Here is a 14017-nt window from a genome sequence, read left to right on the forward strand (position 1 = left end):
TACCCACGAAGGCCATCTCCTCTTGCACGCGCTACCCACCATAGCCCTTGTCGCATTCAGGAGATGGATCGACGTGGCCTGGGGAGTAGATCCCGCAAGTAATCACCAATGAAAAGCTGCCATCTAAGCAATCAATGGAAGACCAGCAACCCGATCTCTCGCTTAAATAGTCCTCCCAGGTCTCAGCTCCACTTACGACCCCCTCCGGACTCCCCCTAACGGGCGCGCTCCACAGCAAATCGTGTGTCTTCCGCCATGCGGTCCGACGAACGCCGTTGGCTTGACGCCCCGCACGTGGCGCTCCTCGCCTTCCCCTTTGGCACCCACGCTGCCCCGCTCTTCTCCCTCGCCCGCGCCCTCGCCGCCGCCGCCCCCGGCGCCGCCTTCTCCTTCTTCAACTCTGCCCGGTCCAACGCCTCCATCGCTCGCTCCACTGCGGCCGCCGGCCCGGCCCCGGAGAACCTCCGGGTCTACGATGTCGCCGATGGGTGCCCGACGGGCTACGAGATCCCCGCCGACGACCCGGAAGAGGAGGTGCGGGTGTTCCTGGGGTTGACGCCGGCGAACTTTCGGGAGAAGATGGCGGCGGCGGACGGCGGACGGAAGGTCAGCTGCTTGATGAGCGACGCGTTCCTTTGGTTCGCGGAGGAGATGGCGGAGGAGATGGGGGTGCCGTGGGTCCCGCTCTGGACTGGAGGACCCGCAAGCCTCGCGGCCCACCTCCACACCGATCTCCTCCGCCTGACGATCGGAGCAGGGAAGCAAGGTAAACTCCCTCTGTACTTGATCTGTTAATCTCTGCCGCGGTTGAATGGCTGCCTTGTCGGCATGCAGGATTCCAAGTAGGTGCTATCGAACGTTAGAAACGGTACTTAATGGTGCGCCATGCATGAAAGTTTGAAACATAGGCATATGTCGATGCACTCATTCCTACGTCATAATTACTGCGAACCTTATACCTCATTCTGAACCAAAGATTGCCCACGTTTCTTGTTAGACACTTCTTTAGGAACTTATTTGGATGTCAAGCAATCGGTAGTCTAACAAAAAAATACACATTAACAACATTAGTCATATCTATTATATTAGAGGATAGATCTCGATGCAACGATAAGATTGTTTTATTATGATTTAGGTGTCAAAGATTCAAAATATTGAGAGTTTGTTTATACGTAAAGTAAGATTGTGTACGGAGATCCTTCAGAGACATAAAATCTCATGCACTGAAGCATCTTTTATTTTATTTTCTTATTACTTTAGCCTTGCTTCTACTGGAGATAGAAAAATATCATAATCACGACTCTTGTAACAAACAGTGCTATATAGTCCTTTGCATGTTGTCAAAGGTTAGCGTGTGATGGACCAGGTTATGGACGTACCAAACTCAATTTTAGCTCATACTTTACGTTCAAGCTTAATCTAACTCGAAGCTAACGTATGTTTGTCCTGCGCCTGGTGTCAGTTGAATCAAATAGGGATGAAAAAAGTGAGCACGAATTCTCTGTAGCGTGCGCGGTAAAGTATTGGTGAACGGTATTAAATAAGGTAGTCTTACATGTTATGCACAGTGCTTCTGATGGCATTTATCAAGTATTGCACTGTACTCTCTAAGGTGCATGAAGATCGCGGGTCGAAAAAAGTGCCTTAATGGTATATGATTTTGTTTTTTTATAGACTTGGGCTAGCGTTAACAAGTTTCGGCTTGGCCTTTTCAGGCACCTGCCGGAGATGCTCATTCTTTCAGAAAGCCTTTTTAGGAAAAAAAAAAAAAAAAAAAAGAGCTTGTGACTGTTGTTTCTAATTTCCACAATCTGCTTTATTGTAGTACTATTATTAGTTTCATTAAGTTATTGGTTATAATTAATTATTTATTTATATTTGGATGATTCATGGAGATGTACCCGCCCGGGCGGACGAACACCTAAACTTCGTCCCAGGCCTCTCCTCCCTGCGGGTCCGAGACCTCCCGGAAGGCGTCGTCTTCGGCAACCTCAACTCTGAATTCTCACGCCTCCTCCATAGGATGGCCGACAAGCTTCCCCGCGCTGCTGCCGTCGCCCTAAACACCTTCGCCGGCCTCGACCCCGCCCTCGACGTCGAGTTCGCGGCCCGGTTCAACACCTCCCTTCCGATCGGCCCCCTCAACCTCCTCGCCCCCAGCCCGCCCGAACCGGACCGCCACGCCTGCCTCCCCTGGCTCGACCGCCAAGCCCCCTCCTCCGTGGCCTACGTCAGCTTTGGCACTGTCATATCTTTGCCGACGGCGGAGCTGGCGGAGCTGGCGGCGGGCCTCGAGGCCAGCGGCGCGCCCTTCCTCTGGTCCTTGAAGGACGAGTGCAAGGAGCGGCTCCCGGTCGGGTTCCTAGACCGGACCGGCTCTCGGGGGCTCCTGGTGCCGTGGGCCCCGCAGGTGGAGGTGTTGGGACACGTGGCTGTCGGGGCGTTTGTGACGCACTGCGGGTGGAACTCCGTGGTGGAGAGCCTCGAGGGCGGGGTGCCCATGCTGTGCCGGCCTTTCCTCGGGGATCAGCGGATCAACGCACGTGTGGTGTCGCACGTGTGGAAGATCGGGATCGGCTTCGAGGGCGGCACTCTCACGTGCAGTGGGGTGGAGGAGGCTCTTGACGTGATTCTGAAGACGGAGGAAGGAAAGAGAATGAGGGAGCGAGCGGGCAAGCTAAGAAACAAAGCAGTTCGGGCGATCGATCAGGATGGAAGCTCGGTCCAGAATTTCAAGGCTCTTGTAAGGATTGCCACAGGCAATTAGGGGAGTTTGTTTTGGGACCCATTTGGCAGGAATTTTGACAGTAGAATTTTCAGAAGTAAAATTTTTATATGAAGCTATTTGTTGTTTGATAACTATATTTACAGTGCCGTGAACTTTAATATGTGCTTGGCGAACAAATGGATAAACTACTTTTGATATAATAAAATAATCATAAAAAATATTGCATAGTATTATACAACAAAGCATAATAAAATATAATACGTATTAATATATAAATATATGATATAGCATAATATTATTGTAATGTAATATAATATTATTTTAATATAATTAATATAATATTATATACTATAGAATAATAAATTAACATAATTTGATATTATATAACATAATATATCAATGTATTATGAGATAATGTAATATAACATTATATTTTTAGTAGAATATAATATTTTTATATAAAATATTATAATTATTATCATCATATATTAATATTTTATTAATATAATATTTTTAGAAACTATTTTTTGGAAAAAAATATAAAGGCACACGATCATACTTGCAAAAGTTAAATTTTACAATTCTTTTCTTTCCGATGCTTTTTTTGTTCCTGCTTTTTTTATACACAATGAGATATTATAGTTTGGTTTAGATAAATCACTGAATTCTAACAACACATCTTGGCAACATCAAATATAACGGAATATTAAATATATATTTGATACCACCATATCCATAATAAATTCTCAAATGTGCATTAAGCATTAATATCACCAAAGTATGTTACATTCCAAGTCATCATTTCTAGCACAAGAGAGAAATAGAGAGATGGATGGAGAGGGAGAGAGTGGGTGATGGAGGAAGATGAGAAAGAGGAGAAAAAGAAGATAAAGAGAAGGTTTTGGAAGGAAAGAACGAGAGATTGACTGGGTGATGGAAGAGAGAGATGAAGATGAGAGGGCTTTGTCCATCTCTATCATGGATTGTTGTTAATACCATTAGACTCTCTGGGATAAAATGAAGAACGAAGCCAAAAAGTTCTCTTCTTAAACAAAAATCAAAATGATCAATAAATAAATGGAGAAAAGAAATAATATCTTGATCACATAGCAAGAGAAAAAGCCAAAGCTGATTAGGATTCTTTGTTTGTTAGGATTCCTGCAGATTTCTTTCTTCGTACATTAAGATATAAAGAGACACTTACCGTAATTATATGATTTTATCATGGGTATTTTGGTCTAATTTTTTTTAATATATAAATCTAAAACAACTTTCCGACTCGTGCTAAAAATATTTTTCGAAGAATCTCTTTTTTGGAGTTTCTTCCAAGTAGACGCTTTTAACTTTCTGGCAATGCTACAATAGATTTCTGATTTTTTTTTACCAAACATCATTATACCATCAAAAAGTACTTTTAGAGGGTCACAAAGTACTTTCTAGCCTACCAAAAGCTCTACTAAATGGGGCTTGGTGTCAACCAAATGGTATTTTAATTTATTCCTTGCATCGTGATTGTGATATTTATCTTATATACTTAAAAGTTTAGGATTTGAATGGGTTTCACCCTCCTCCCTTTTCCTATAAGCATTAAATGTAAAAGGTTTCTTGTAGATAATATTTTTTGGTGACGGCAGATTTGGAAGAATCTTTTGCGATCCTCTCTTTCTTATTCGAGGATATGATATATGAGTTTTGCAAATATATTTTAACAATCTCATTTATTGATCTAGCCATCAAGTTCAAACCTCAAAGACTTTGTGGATAAGGTTGGCGACTTAAAGAATGCCTGGTGGATGGCATGCGGATGAGGGGAGCAACTATCATTCCCCATCCACATTAGTTGACTCCAATTACATCCTGCTCTATCAGAACTACACAAGCTCCGCAACTCTCTCAGTTAATAGAATTACATGCAATCTCTCTGAAAAATCAAACAAAAAGCAACGAAATTCTTTATATCTGTTACCCTGTTTGAACTTAGCAAGGAATCATGCTTATAAAACAGTTAGGATGAGGAAGCCAGATCGGTACCTCTAAGGCTGAAACTATGCATATTGAATAGCTGATAGACAACATATAAAATAAAAAAAAAAAAAAAAATTCTTCCAGAAAAACATAGATTAAGAACTATCGCCCATAAAAGAAGAAAGGCGAAGAAGTACATGGGGAGGAGACTAATACAGTATTTATTCACTCATTTACATCATTACCTTCAGCTATTTGAAGAGAATTAGTACTAATTACCGAGTCAGAAATCTGGACCTCAATAGCGCCTATAGATCATAAGGCGATACATACTGTTGAAGCATCAAGTCAGCAGGGAGATTAGAAGAAGAGCCCAAAGAGCTTATTTGTGATTTCGCATCATAAAGATTATTAGACCACCAATTCGTACTCTCTCGTTCACCATCCATTTCCTTAAGACAGTCCAATTCATTGGCCCCACGGTCCTCCTGCCCGCCATAAAGCAAGTCATGAAGCTCGGCCTCCACCGCATTGAGTTTTGAATTGGAGTACTGCTCACTGATGAGAACTGCGGTAGTCGTAGTTGAAGAAAGACCGTTTAATGTAGTTCCATCAAAACTTTCCATAATGTCTCCGTTCATGGAATCGAGCAGAACGGGTTCCTTTGGAGACATAGTCGAAGGTGGTGGCTTGACTACTGTTTCATTGGAGATATTGCTGGATTGGCTTTGTAAGATCCTCTCCCCAGGAGGAAGGAGATTAGGCCATGGCAAAGGGTTATTGTGGAAGGCGAAGGGGTGGTGGAGGCCTTGGAGTTGCAAGTGGAGCTGCAACCTTTCCAGGGCCGACGTGCTGAGGGACTGCAAACCCTTGTTGTGGTCTATGTCATTGGATGGTTCTTTGGAATCGGTGGAGGAGAGGTGGCAAGAATGAGGTCGCTCTCTCCGTCGTCCTCCGAGGAGCTTCTTCTTCAGTTTTGTGTGCCAGTAGTTCTTGATGTCATTATCTGTTCTCCCTGGCAATTGGGCTGCTATTATAGACCACCTGATACATTTAAGCACAGTAGTACTTAGCTTATGACGAGCACATTGAGAGAGAGAGAGAGAGAGAGCACCTGCTCCCAATGCTTATGTAGAGGCTGCAGATGATGTGGTCTTCTTCTTCTGAGAAGCCACCATGTTTGATGTTAGGCCTTAGATAGTTCAGCCATCTAAGTCTGCAGCTCTTCCCGCACCTGTTCAGACCTGCAATTCTCATTGAGGGATGAGAGTATGGATTAACCATAAATAGATAGACTCAAGTTTTCTCACATTTCCCCTCTGATTATAGGAATATATTGAATTAATAAGTAAGAGACCTCTCTTACTCTCCTCTCTCTCTCTAATTAATTATTTTGGATGGTGTATGTGTTTGGGCCTTAATTGTCCTGCATATGCGGGAGGAGAAGGTAGTGATGGTTTGAGGACTAACCAATCTTACGAGGAAGAGCAATCCAATTGCCACCAGTTCCATGCTCCTCAATGTAAGCCTTGAGCTTTTCATCTTCTTCAGGTGACCACGGACCCTTCTTCACATTGGCCTTGTCACAGCAGGGAGCCCTACCCATCTCTCTCTGTGTCTCTATATGACGGCCCAATGTCAATTCAGAGAATTAGGTCAAGGTTCGAAAGAAGTGAGAAGATTTGTCCAAGCTTTATAGGCACAGACCCATGAACAAAGGAAAGGGGAAGAGAAAGATAGAGGGAGAGGGATGGATATGATTTGATTCGATGCAGGAGATAGGACAAAACTGTTTGTTCGACGCATTTTCAGTATGTTTTGGGGCGATGGGAAAACTAAACTGAACATTGACTTGGAGGTTCCGGCCTTGACGTAAAGAAGGGTTCAGCAGCTTTTTTACAGCAACAGTAGACGAGGAAAACCACGGAGATGCCTCCAAACCAAAAGCTATCGTACTATAAAACAATATCATATATAGAATTAACTACAGAAAGTAAACAGGACTCGATTTCAAGTAGGCAAGAAAAGGGAGGAGGGTGTGACCGTAGCTTTTTCTCGTTGTCCTCGCCTCGCTGGTGGAATCTCGTGAGACGTTCATCATCACGGCCCAATCTTCCCCTCATAAAATATGGAGAGCCGGCGGAAATGACCGCAAATGATATGTCCATAGGGGAAGAGAATGGAAATAGGTACATGCCATGCATAAAGTATAATCATCTCATTTTTGTATTCCATTTATATAACTTACTATTATTTGGTACATGACATGCATGTCTAGTTAAAATAATAGAGCATTCCATCATTACTTGTAATACCATCGATGGATGGCAATAATACCACCAATCAAGAGATAGTGAATAGATATATTTTCTTTTCATTTATCTCACTCAATTTATCAATGAAAAGTAACATAATTTAGTTACCCCTATTTTGTTTTTCTTTAAAAAAGGTAGTATTATATTCTCAGCTTTAACATGTGGCAATTACAATATTATGAAGATAAGACCAGCTACCTTGAGGAACTTAATAAAATTGAAAAAAGATTGAAACTTTTATAATGGCAAATTTTAGAAAACACTACATAAAGGCTTATGAAACCGGGAAAAAAAGGGTAATATCTGTGTATTATAAAGAAAATGGCATAGGGGTGGTTGGCATGTTGATCTTAAGCTGGCACAAATTTCTTCTTTCCTCTCGACATAAATAAAAGTATATATTATAATCCATTGTTTTGAAGAAAGCAGAGATCTCTGCCTATATTTTTTTTGTCCCGTGCTCACTAGGAACAGAAAATTCTCCCACAAAAACCTCTTCATTAGTTGGCAACCCAATTAGCTATTTGGTTAGCTTCTTTTCTTTCCTTTTTTTTTCCGTAGAAATTTGGTTAGCTTCTTTATGCTCATGCTCGTGTACATATGCGAGAAAGCTATGGAATTGGCATGAAATGTAGCAAACAACTGATACTCCACTAGTGTAAAATATTACTCATAGACACTTCTTCTATGCCCCAAAATACATACTTGTTGCATATATTCATTTGTGTATGACAAGATTCAAGCGGAATTATAATTAATTTCATGGACTGCAACATATTATTCCGAGTCATGTTAAGTCAGGACCAGCATATTTGGATTATGCCCAATTATGACTCAATCAAAGATTTGGAGTGTTTAATGACCTGCATCCAACTCCACAAAGTCCACAATCCAAATCTCCTAAAGCCTTCCATTCATCTGATCTACTGAAATATTTTAAAAGAGACATTGCCCATGTCGGATCAGGTTCTGGTCGAATCCAGGTCTACCATGTTTTATTTACAGAGATAAATTCAAAGAAAAGCCCGTGGGGTCAAGGTTGTTTCCAAGTGCATGATAAGAAGTCCATGGGCAGGTAGAGCGTCAGAAAGTAGTTACGAGGCCGCAAGAGTTGAGAAGGGAGCAGTGGCGTCAGCCATTCGACCTCGTGGAATTTCTCAACGAAGTTGTTGGGTTGGTAACTGATGATACTTTAACAAGGACATGACCCTTTCTTCCGCAAAAGTACGAATGTAGCCTTAACCACTCACGAACAGAAGAAAGGGTCATGTCCTTGTTAATATTATTACCTTTTTATCTATTCACCTATTTCAACTGGTTTATTGTCATGCACAGCCACTCATGTATATCAAGAATCTTATCAGACTTAGAGATTTTGTAAGACATGATCGCAAGCAGGAGCGTAGAGATGCATGCTTCACTATGTCGCTGGACTGCTACACATACATACATATATATATATATATATATATGTACATACATATATATATATATATATATATATGTTTGAGAAAAAGATTTAGGAGGGTTGGCCTTGGTGTAGAGCATATGCTGGAGTGTCACACAGGTGCTCGGGTCAAAAAAAACATTCATCTTATGATAGTTGTATCAGGTTTGCTGAGTCGATGGTTGATGCTATGCTTGTTGTTGGCTTCCCGTCTTTTAAACAGCTTTTCTGCGGGGGCATAACTAAGCTGTCTTTTCAAAAACACTCTCTTGTATACTTTTTTTTTTCTTTTTATTCTTTGGTGAGAAAACTAGCTTATCTACATTGTCGTATTCTTGTCTAGTAAAATTCATAACACTGTTAGGCTCCCCAAAATTTATCAGAAAACTATAGCTGCTTGGATTCATGTGTTGGCCAGTCATCGCATGTCAGCTTGGGTCTCTGATGGTTGCTGGGACACATACATAACTTGCACAAGAAAGAGACCAGAATATCCCGTTGGTGGCATCGCTGTATATCTGTAGATGATAACATGGCTACATCTCTCTCATACCAATTTAGAGCACACAATTTAAGTTATATGAAAAAAAAAGAGACTAGTTAAGCAAAATATGTTTTCATTAGCTTTTTGTTCAAAATTATGAAATATATAACAGAAAATATTGAATTGAAGCAATAAATACTAATATAGCAACCTCGGTCACAATTCTAGCGGCTCTCTCTTTCTCTATACATACATACATACATATATACATATGTACATATCTTTTTTTTTTTTGATGCAAGTGCAATTCTAGAGATTATCTGCAAGGAAGGAAGAAAGAAAATGTACTGGCCATTTAACTTGGTCCTTTTGAGGGAGAGGCTATTTTACTTGGTCATTATATGGTGCATTAAGAAATGGAAATGGGTAATTAAGATTATCACTAATATATTAAAAACCATACCACTCATATGGTCTCCCATAGGTATATTCATAATAATTTGACCTTAGGGAGGCCTGCCGACTTTGAAGAGTGACTAAATTCCTTTAGTCATGATGCTTTATGTTGATTTTTTGATGAATTGATACCGTCGTAGCTGCGCCTTAAATCCTTGTGTACGGAACTTTGGCTGCGATACTTAGGATTGGAAGTAATTAATTCGAATCCTCTGCACAATGCCATTTGCCAAAAATTGACTCATGTTGGCACCATTAAGCCATATTAAAGGAAGGAGAGGGGAAAAAAAAAAAAAAAAGCCTTGTCCGATCAATTATTCTAACTACTGCTAACTTGGGTTTGTTTAATCATTCTTGCCGTTTACCTTATCTACAACATCAATGATTTGAAAAAGCTCCCTCATAAAACTATGGCTTTCTAATCCAACACGCTTCTTTGTTTTCAGCAATGTACGGCCTCTATAGAACCTTCCTTCCCTTAAATAATATATGTGTTTTGTTTCTCATTTCATGTGCTATTTAATTAGTACCCAACTAGCACATCAAATTAGGTGCACATATCTAAAGATTAAAGGAATCGCAGTGGACAAACCTTACAATTCGCAAAAGAACAAAGCTTCTGTTAGCTAGGGCCTATACTTCCAAACTTTACATTTTTATATTTGTCTGACAAGCAAGTTCTTGAGGCATAGAGATGACCTTTTCCATTGTGAGGGTTGGTGATCGATTACCAAAGTCCATGAATCAATTTCTAAACATATGCTTGGTTCATCGAAAGCAGAAGCATGCCACCAAAAAAATTTGCAGTCATAGCACTTTGAAGTAAACATGAAGTGTTAAATATTTCTGCTGTGTTCAGCAATTTTATGTCAAACTTATCGATACTCATCGATGCAATGTCATGCTAATCAATCATGAAGTTCTTAGTTTTTGAACAGGACAGCCATGAAAACAAGAATCCAAAAATTTGCCGTTGCCATCACCCATAGTAAAGGTATATGCAGATCCTGAGACAAGGTAACCAATTTCTCAGCTATTCTTCTATTTTTATGTTAGAAAACAAGTTAGATATAAAAGTAGGCTGAATGTGGATGGAAGAAGAATGATAAGTGACATTGATATTAATATGCTCATACCAATCAAACTGGGATTTGGGGAATAGGGATCACAGTATCTTCCAAGAAGAAAGTGGCTACTCTGACCTCCCTCTGCATGTTAGGGCATTGGAGTAGAGACACCTAAAACAATATCTATCTGTGCTTCCTGAGGGTTCAGGCCTTGGGAAATGCCTCAATAAATCTAATAGCTTGGTCCACCTTTTGGATGAAATGTGGCTGACTAGTCCCCCTAACGAACCATAATTTGTCAAGTTAGGGTTTTGCTAGTGGTCTTGTTGGTCCTCTTGATATATGCTTGTCGCCATTAGCACTGAAAAAGACTAGTTCAGAAACAGGACACACTTTATTAGTTGACTAAAGACACAGCTTATCAAAATGCTAAGAAGCATCCATTGGCTATGTCTTTTTCTCCTACTTCTCCTACTTTATAGAACCACTAAAGCTTGCTAATTGGATGTACAAATGATGTGGAAGTTTGCTTTTTGGATACTGTTGAGGGAGACCTCGCAGCTGTATGGCCAGAAACAGAGACGATGTTTGGAATGCTTTTATTGAGGGCTGAGGCAGTGTGGTCGTGAGGCAACAAGCTACTAACAAAAATTCCATACATTGGCTGTGTAACGTAAATTTCTTACACGAATCATGCAAGATGGCTAATTGGTCATCGAAGCGTTTAGTAAGACTTAAGTACTCTGGCCATAAGAGATATTTTGTTGGTGGCCATATTTAGAATTCCATGAGCATGTAAGATGATTTTTTTGACATAAATCAGATGTAGATGGTGAGTCATTTCGGCCTTTAGCATGACCAAGGAAAAGGTTGAAGACTTGGAGAAATGGATCTGAGCCTGTGCACAAGCTTTCTTCTTTATTGCCACCATGAAAGCTAGATGAGAGGAACTACATGGCACTAAAAGTGAACCTATCTATGTTTAGTAATGGAAGGTTTTGTATGTCCATAGACATGAGGGAAAGATCCACTTCGGCAGACTCATTTCTGGTAGGCCTTTTAGTCTTACAATTTAATACTTTTCAGGAGTGCAGTGACATCAAATTCATGGAAAGCTAGATGATGAGATCAAGTTAAACAGCTCTGTGATGCGTCTTGGATTAACTATCATGATTCATCTGTTGCTATTACTGGATCCTGCACTTCAATATTCCTTTGATATTGACAAATTAGCCGGTAACAAGCATTAGAATTTGCGGTTCTCGAAGAATTGCACTGAAACTTTCTTTTTGCAGAATAAATATATGCAGCCAGGGGCGACTCTCCTACAGCCATCGGTTGGATCCAAGGGCGGGCTAGGGAGGTGGGTACTCATCCCTTGCCTCGTGACATCTGGAGTCTAGAGAGAGAGAGAGAGAGAGCACTTTATCTGCAGCGAGGCATATCTAACGGGAGATGAATGAGGTTGCGAATTGGGTAGCCTGCTTTGTAGCTGATCATTTCAGTGGGATGCTATAAACTGATGTGATGCTTGCTTGCTAATCAAAGAAATTTGGTAAATAAACTATCTTTGTAAACTACCAATTGAATAAATGAATTTTACTAGTATCTCTTGCTTTGTGATATTGTCCAGAGAGAGATATTGAACATGTATTACTATCCAGTAGCAACATGGTGGCTTTTCCTTTGCTTCATAAACTATTCTTAAGAGGATCAGCCACAGATACACGTAGATTTGATATTTGGTAAGTGAATGAAAAGATCAGCTACATGCTTTTGCCGATGATAATACCTTTAATATTTTGATTAATTATCATATGCTTGCACAGAATGCTCTATCTCACACCCGCCACGATAATCCAACCATACAAGGAGAAGGGTTGTATCTTTTGCATAAAAGAAGGATTATCTTTCCTTCGCACAAACCTGTCATTGAATCATGCAATAACCGCTTGGACATCTGTGCAAGCAGATAGATGGAGGTGTTCGAAGTGCTTTGAGATCTATGTGAGACGCGATCCAACAGTCGACGTCGCGGAAGAAGATGTATCGTTCTTTCATATGAAAGATACAACCCATAATCCCCAGAGAAGGGGAGTTCTTTCAATCTTTCTTGCTTCCATTTTATTTAAAAGAGAAATAAATGTTTTTAAGCATGATATCAATTATTATAATTTTATACCAATACAGGCATATTTTCGTCAATTTTTTGTTACATAGTTTATTAAGTCAATAAAATAGAGTAATTATCCTGTAACGCTCATGGAAGGAGGCAAAGCTTTAGCTCCTACACACGTACTACCACTGCCTGTTGTCATACAGTATTCTGATCCGAGCCTTGTCCAGAAACAAGCTGGGCTAGATTTGGGCCTAAAGCCCATACTGTGGCCTTTCTCATGGCTTCAATCAACGACCATGGCCCAGGAAAGCCTCACATCCACGACTTGGCAATTAGGGTTGCTGGTGAGGCAGTGGCTGCTCTTTCTACCACGCACGAGTCCTAAGCAGGACTTTAATAGATGTTGTCGGATTACCGCTCATGATTTAGTGAAGGATAAAGGAAGAGAGAAGAGAGGAGAGAAGAGAGAACGAGAGAAGAGACAAAGAAGAAGAAAGAGAAGAGAGAGAGAGAGAGATCTGATTGGATTGTTTGATAGCCGGTAACCAATATATAGCTGATAATATTATAACCATCAGTTATGTCTAAAAGGGAATTCTATATATCAAAATTTATTCATCGAGTCTGCATATGTTATGTCAACTCATTGCCAGCATCATCATTATAGATCTATATAAAAATCATAAAATTTAAAATTTTTTTACATGTATACCCTTCAAAATATACTAAATTGTATGAATATTCTAGTAAAATTGCTATATGTATATATACCATTATACAATACTTATTTTGCATATATATATATATATATATATATATATCATTCTTTATATATATATATACACACACACATACTCATACCATCTAATACCGTTAAAAAAATAAATAATTTAAATTTGAAATGACTAAAATACTCTTACAGATAGATGTGCAAAAAGAAAATTTTATAAGGATACACATGCAAATAGCAACTTTACAAGAATATTCATATAATTACCCATATTTAGGAGGGTATATACTTTTAAAAAAATAATAAAAATGGTCAAAATCTAGTAAAAATAATACAGTTGTTTTTAATAAAAAAAGACGATAAAAAAATAATATTATCATGTCATATAATCTCATGTTAATACCAACTCTTATAGAATAAATCATATTTGCTTTTACAAAATTCTCGCCTAAAAAACAAACAACTCAACATTTAAAAATCAGTAAAAATATTTTACTAATTTAAGTATCTATAATTAATTTAAATTGGATATGCTTTAATAAAAAATATATAGATATTATAGATTCAATAATGATAATTATATAAAAATCAAATAGAGAATAGCATTACCAAAATAATTACCTAATATTTTAACTTGACCGAGCCAAGATTTTAAAAAAAATGATAATTTATTTCGATCTTTTTTTGACTTGTTGATCCAAGTGAA

The 14017-nt window shown here is 39.4% G+C and overlaps 2 protein-coding genes across 2 annotated transcripts; one reads left to right on the plus strand and one right to left on the minus strand.

The window, feature by feature from the left end:
* The first annotated feature begins 208 nt into the window (after nt 1-208).
* On the plus strand, nt 209-2859 carry LOC103715944 (anthocyanidin 3-O-glucosyltransferase 7-like). Its single transcript, XM_008803747.4, has 2 exons — nt 209-766; nt 1896-2859. The coding sequence occupies exons 1-2, from the start codon at nt 256-258 to the stop codon at nt 2765-2767; spliced, it is 1383 nt and encodes a 460-aa protein (XP_008801969.1). The 5' UTR covers nt 209-255; the 3' UTR covers nt 2768-2859.
* A 1972-nt stretch (nt 2860-4831) lies between these two features.
* Nucleotides 4832-6409, minus strand: LOC103715951 (transcription factor MYB36). Its single transcript, XM_008803760.4, has 3 exons — nt 6164-6409; nt 5808-5937; nt 4832-5737 (listed from the first exon to the last, which is right to left on the minus strand). The coding sequence occupies exons 1-3, from the start codon at nt 6297-6299 to the stop codon at nt 5002-5004; spliced, it is 1002 nt and encodes a 333-aa protein (XP_008801982.1). The 5' UTR covers nt 6300-6409; the 3' UTR covers nt 4832-5001.
* Nucleotides 6410-14017: the final 7608 nt, after the last annotated feature.

The sequence above is a fragment of the Phoenix dactylifera genome, chromosome 2 (genome assembly GCF_051530095.1).
Source record: "Phoenix dactylifera cultivar Ajwa chromosome 2, Ajwa_hap1_PhDact_Kaust_v1.1, whole genome shotgun sequence".
Taxonomy (NCBI): Eukaryota; Viridiplantae; Streptophyta; class Magnoliopsida; order Arecales; family Arecaceae; genus Phoenix; species Phoenix dactylifera.

Excerpts from the sequence above, each read along its gene's own strand:
- LOC103715944 (XM_008803747.4), top strand. The coding sequence starts at position 256 with ATGCGGTCCGACGAACGCCGTTGGCTTGACGCCCCGCACGTGGCGCTC. Across the intron at positions 767-1,895 it reads GATCGGAGCAGGGAAGCAAG|ATGTACCCGCCCGGGCGGAC; the intron begins GTAAACTCCCTC and ends TGATTCATGGAG.
- LOC103715951 (XM_008803760.4), bottom strand. The coding sequence starts at position 6,299 with ATGGGTAGGGCTCCCTGCTGTGACAAGGCCAATGTGAAGAAGGGTCCG. Across the intron at positions 5,938-6,163 it reads TGCTCTTCCTCGTAAGATTG|GTCTGAACAGGTGCGGGAAG; the intron begins GTTAGTCCTCAA and ends TGAGAATTGCAG. Across the intron at positions 5,738-5,807 it reads TACATAAGCATTGGGAGCAG|GTGGTCTATAATAGCAGCCC; the intron begins GTGCTCTCTCTC and ends TAAATGTATCAG.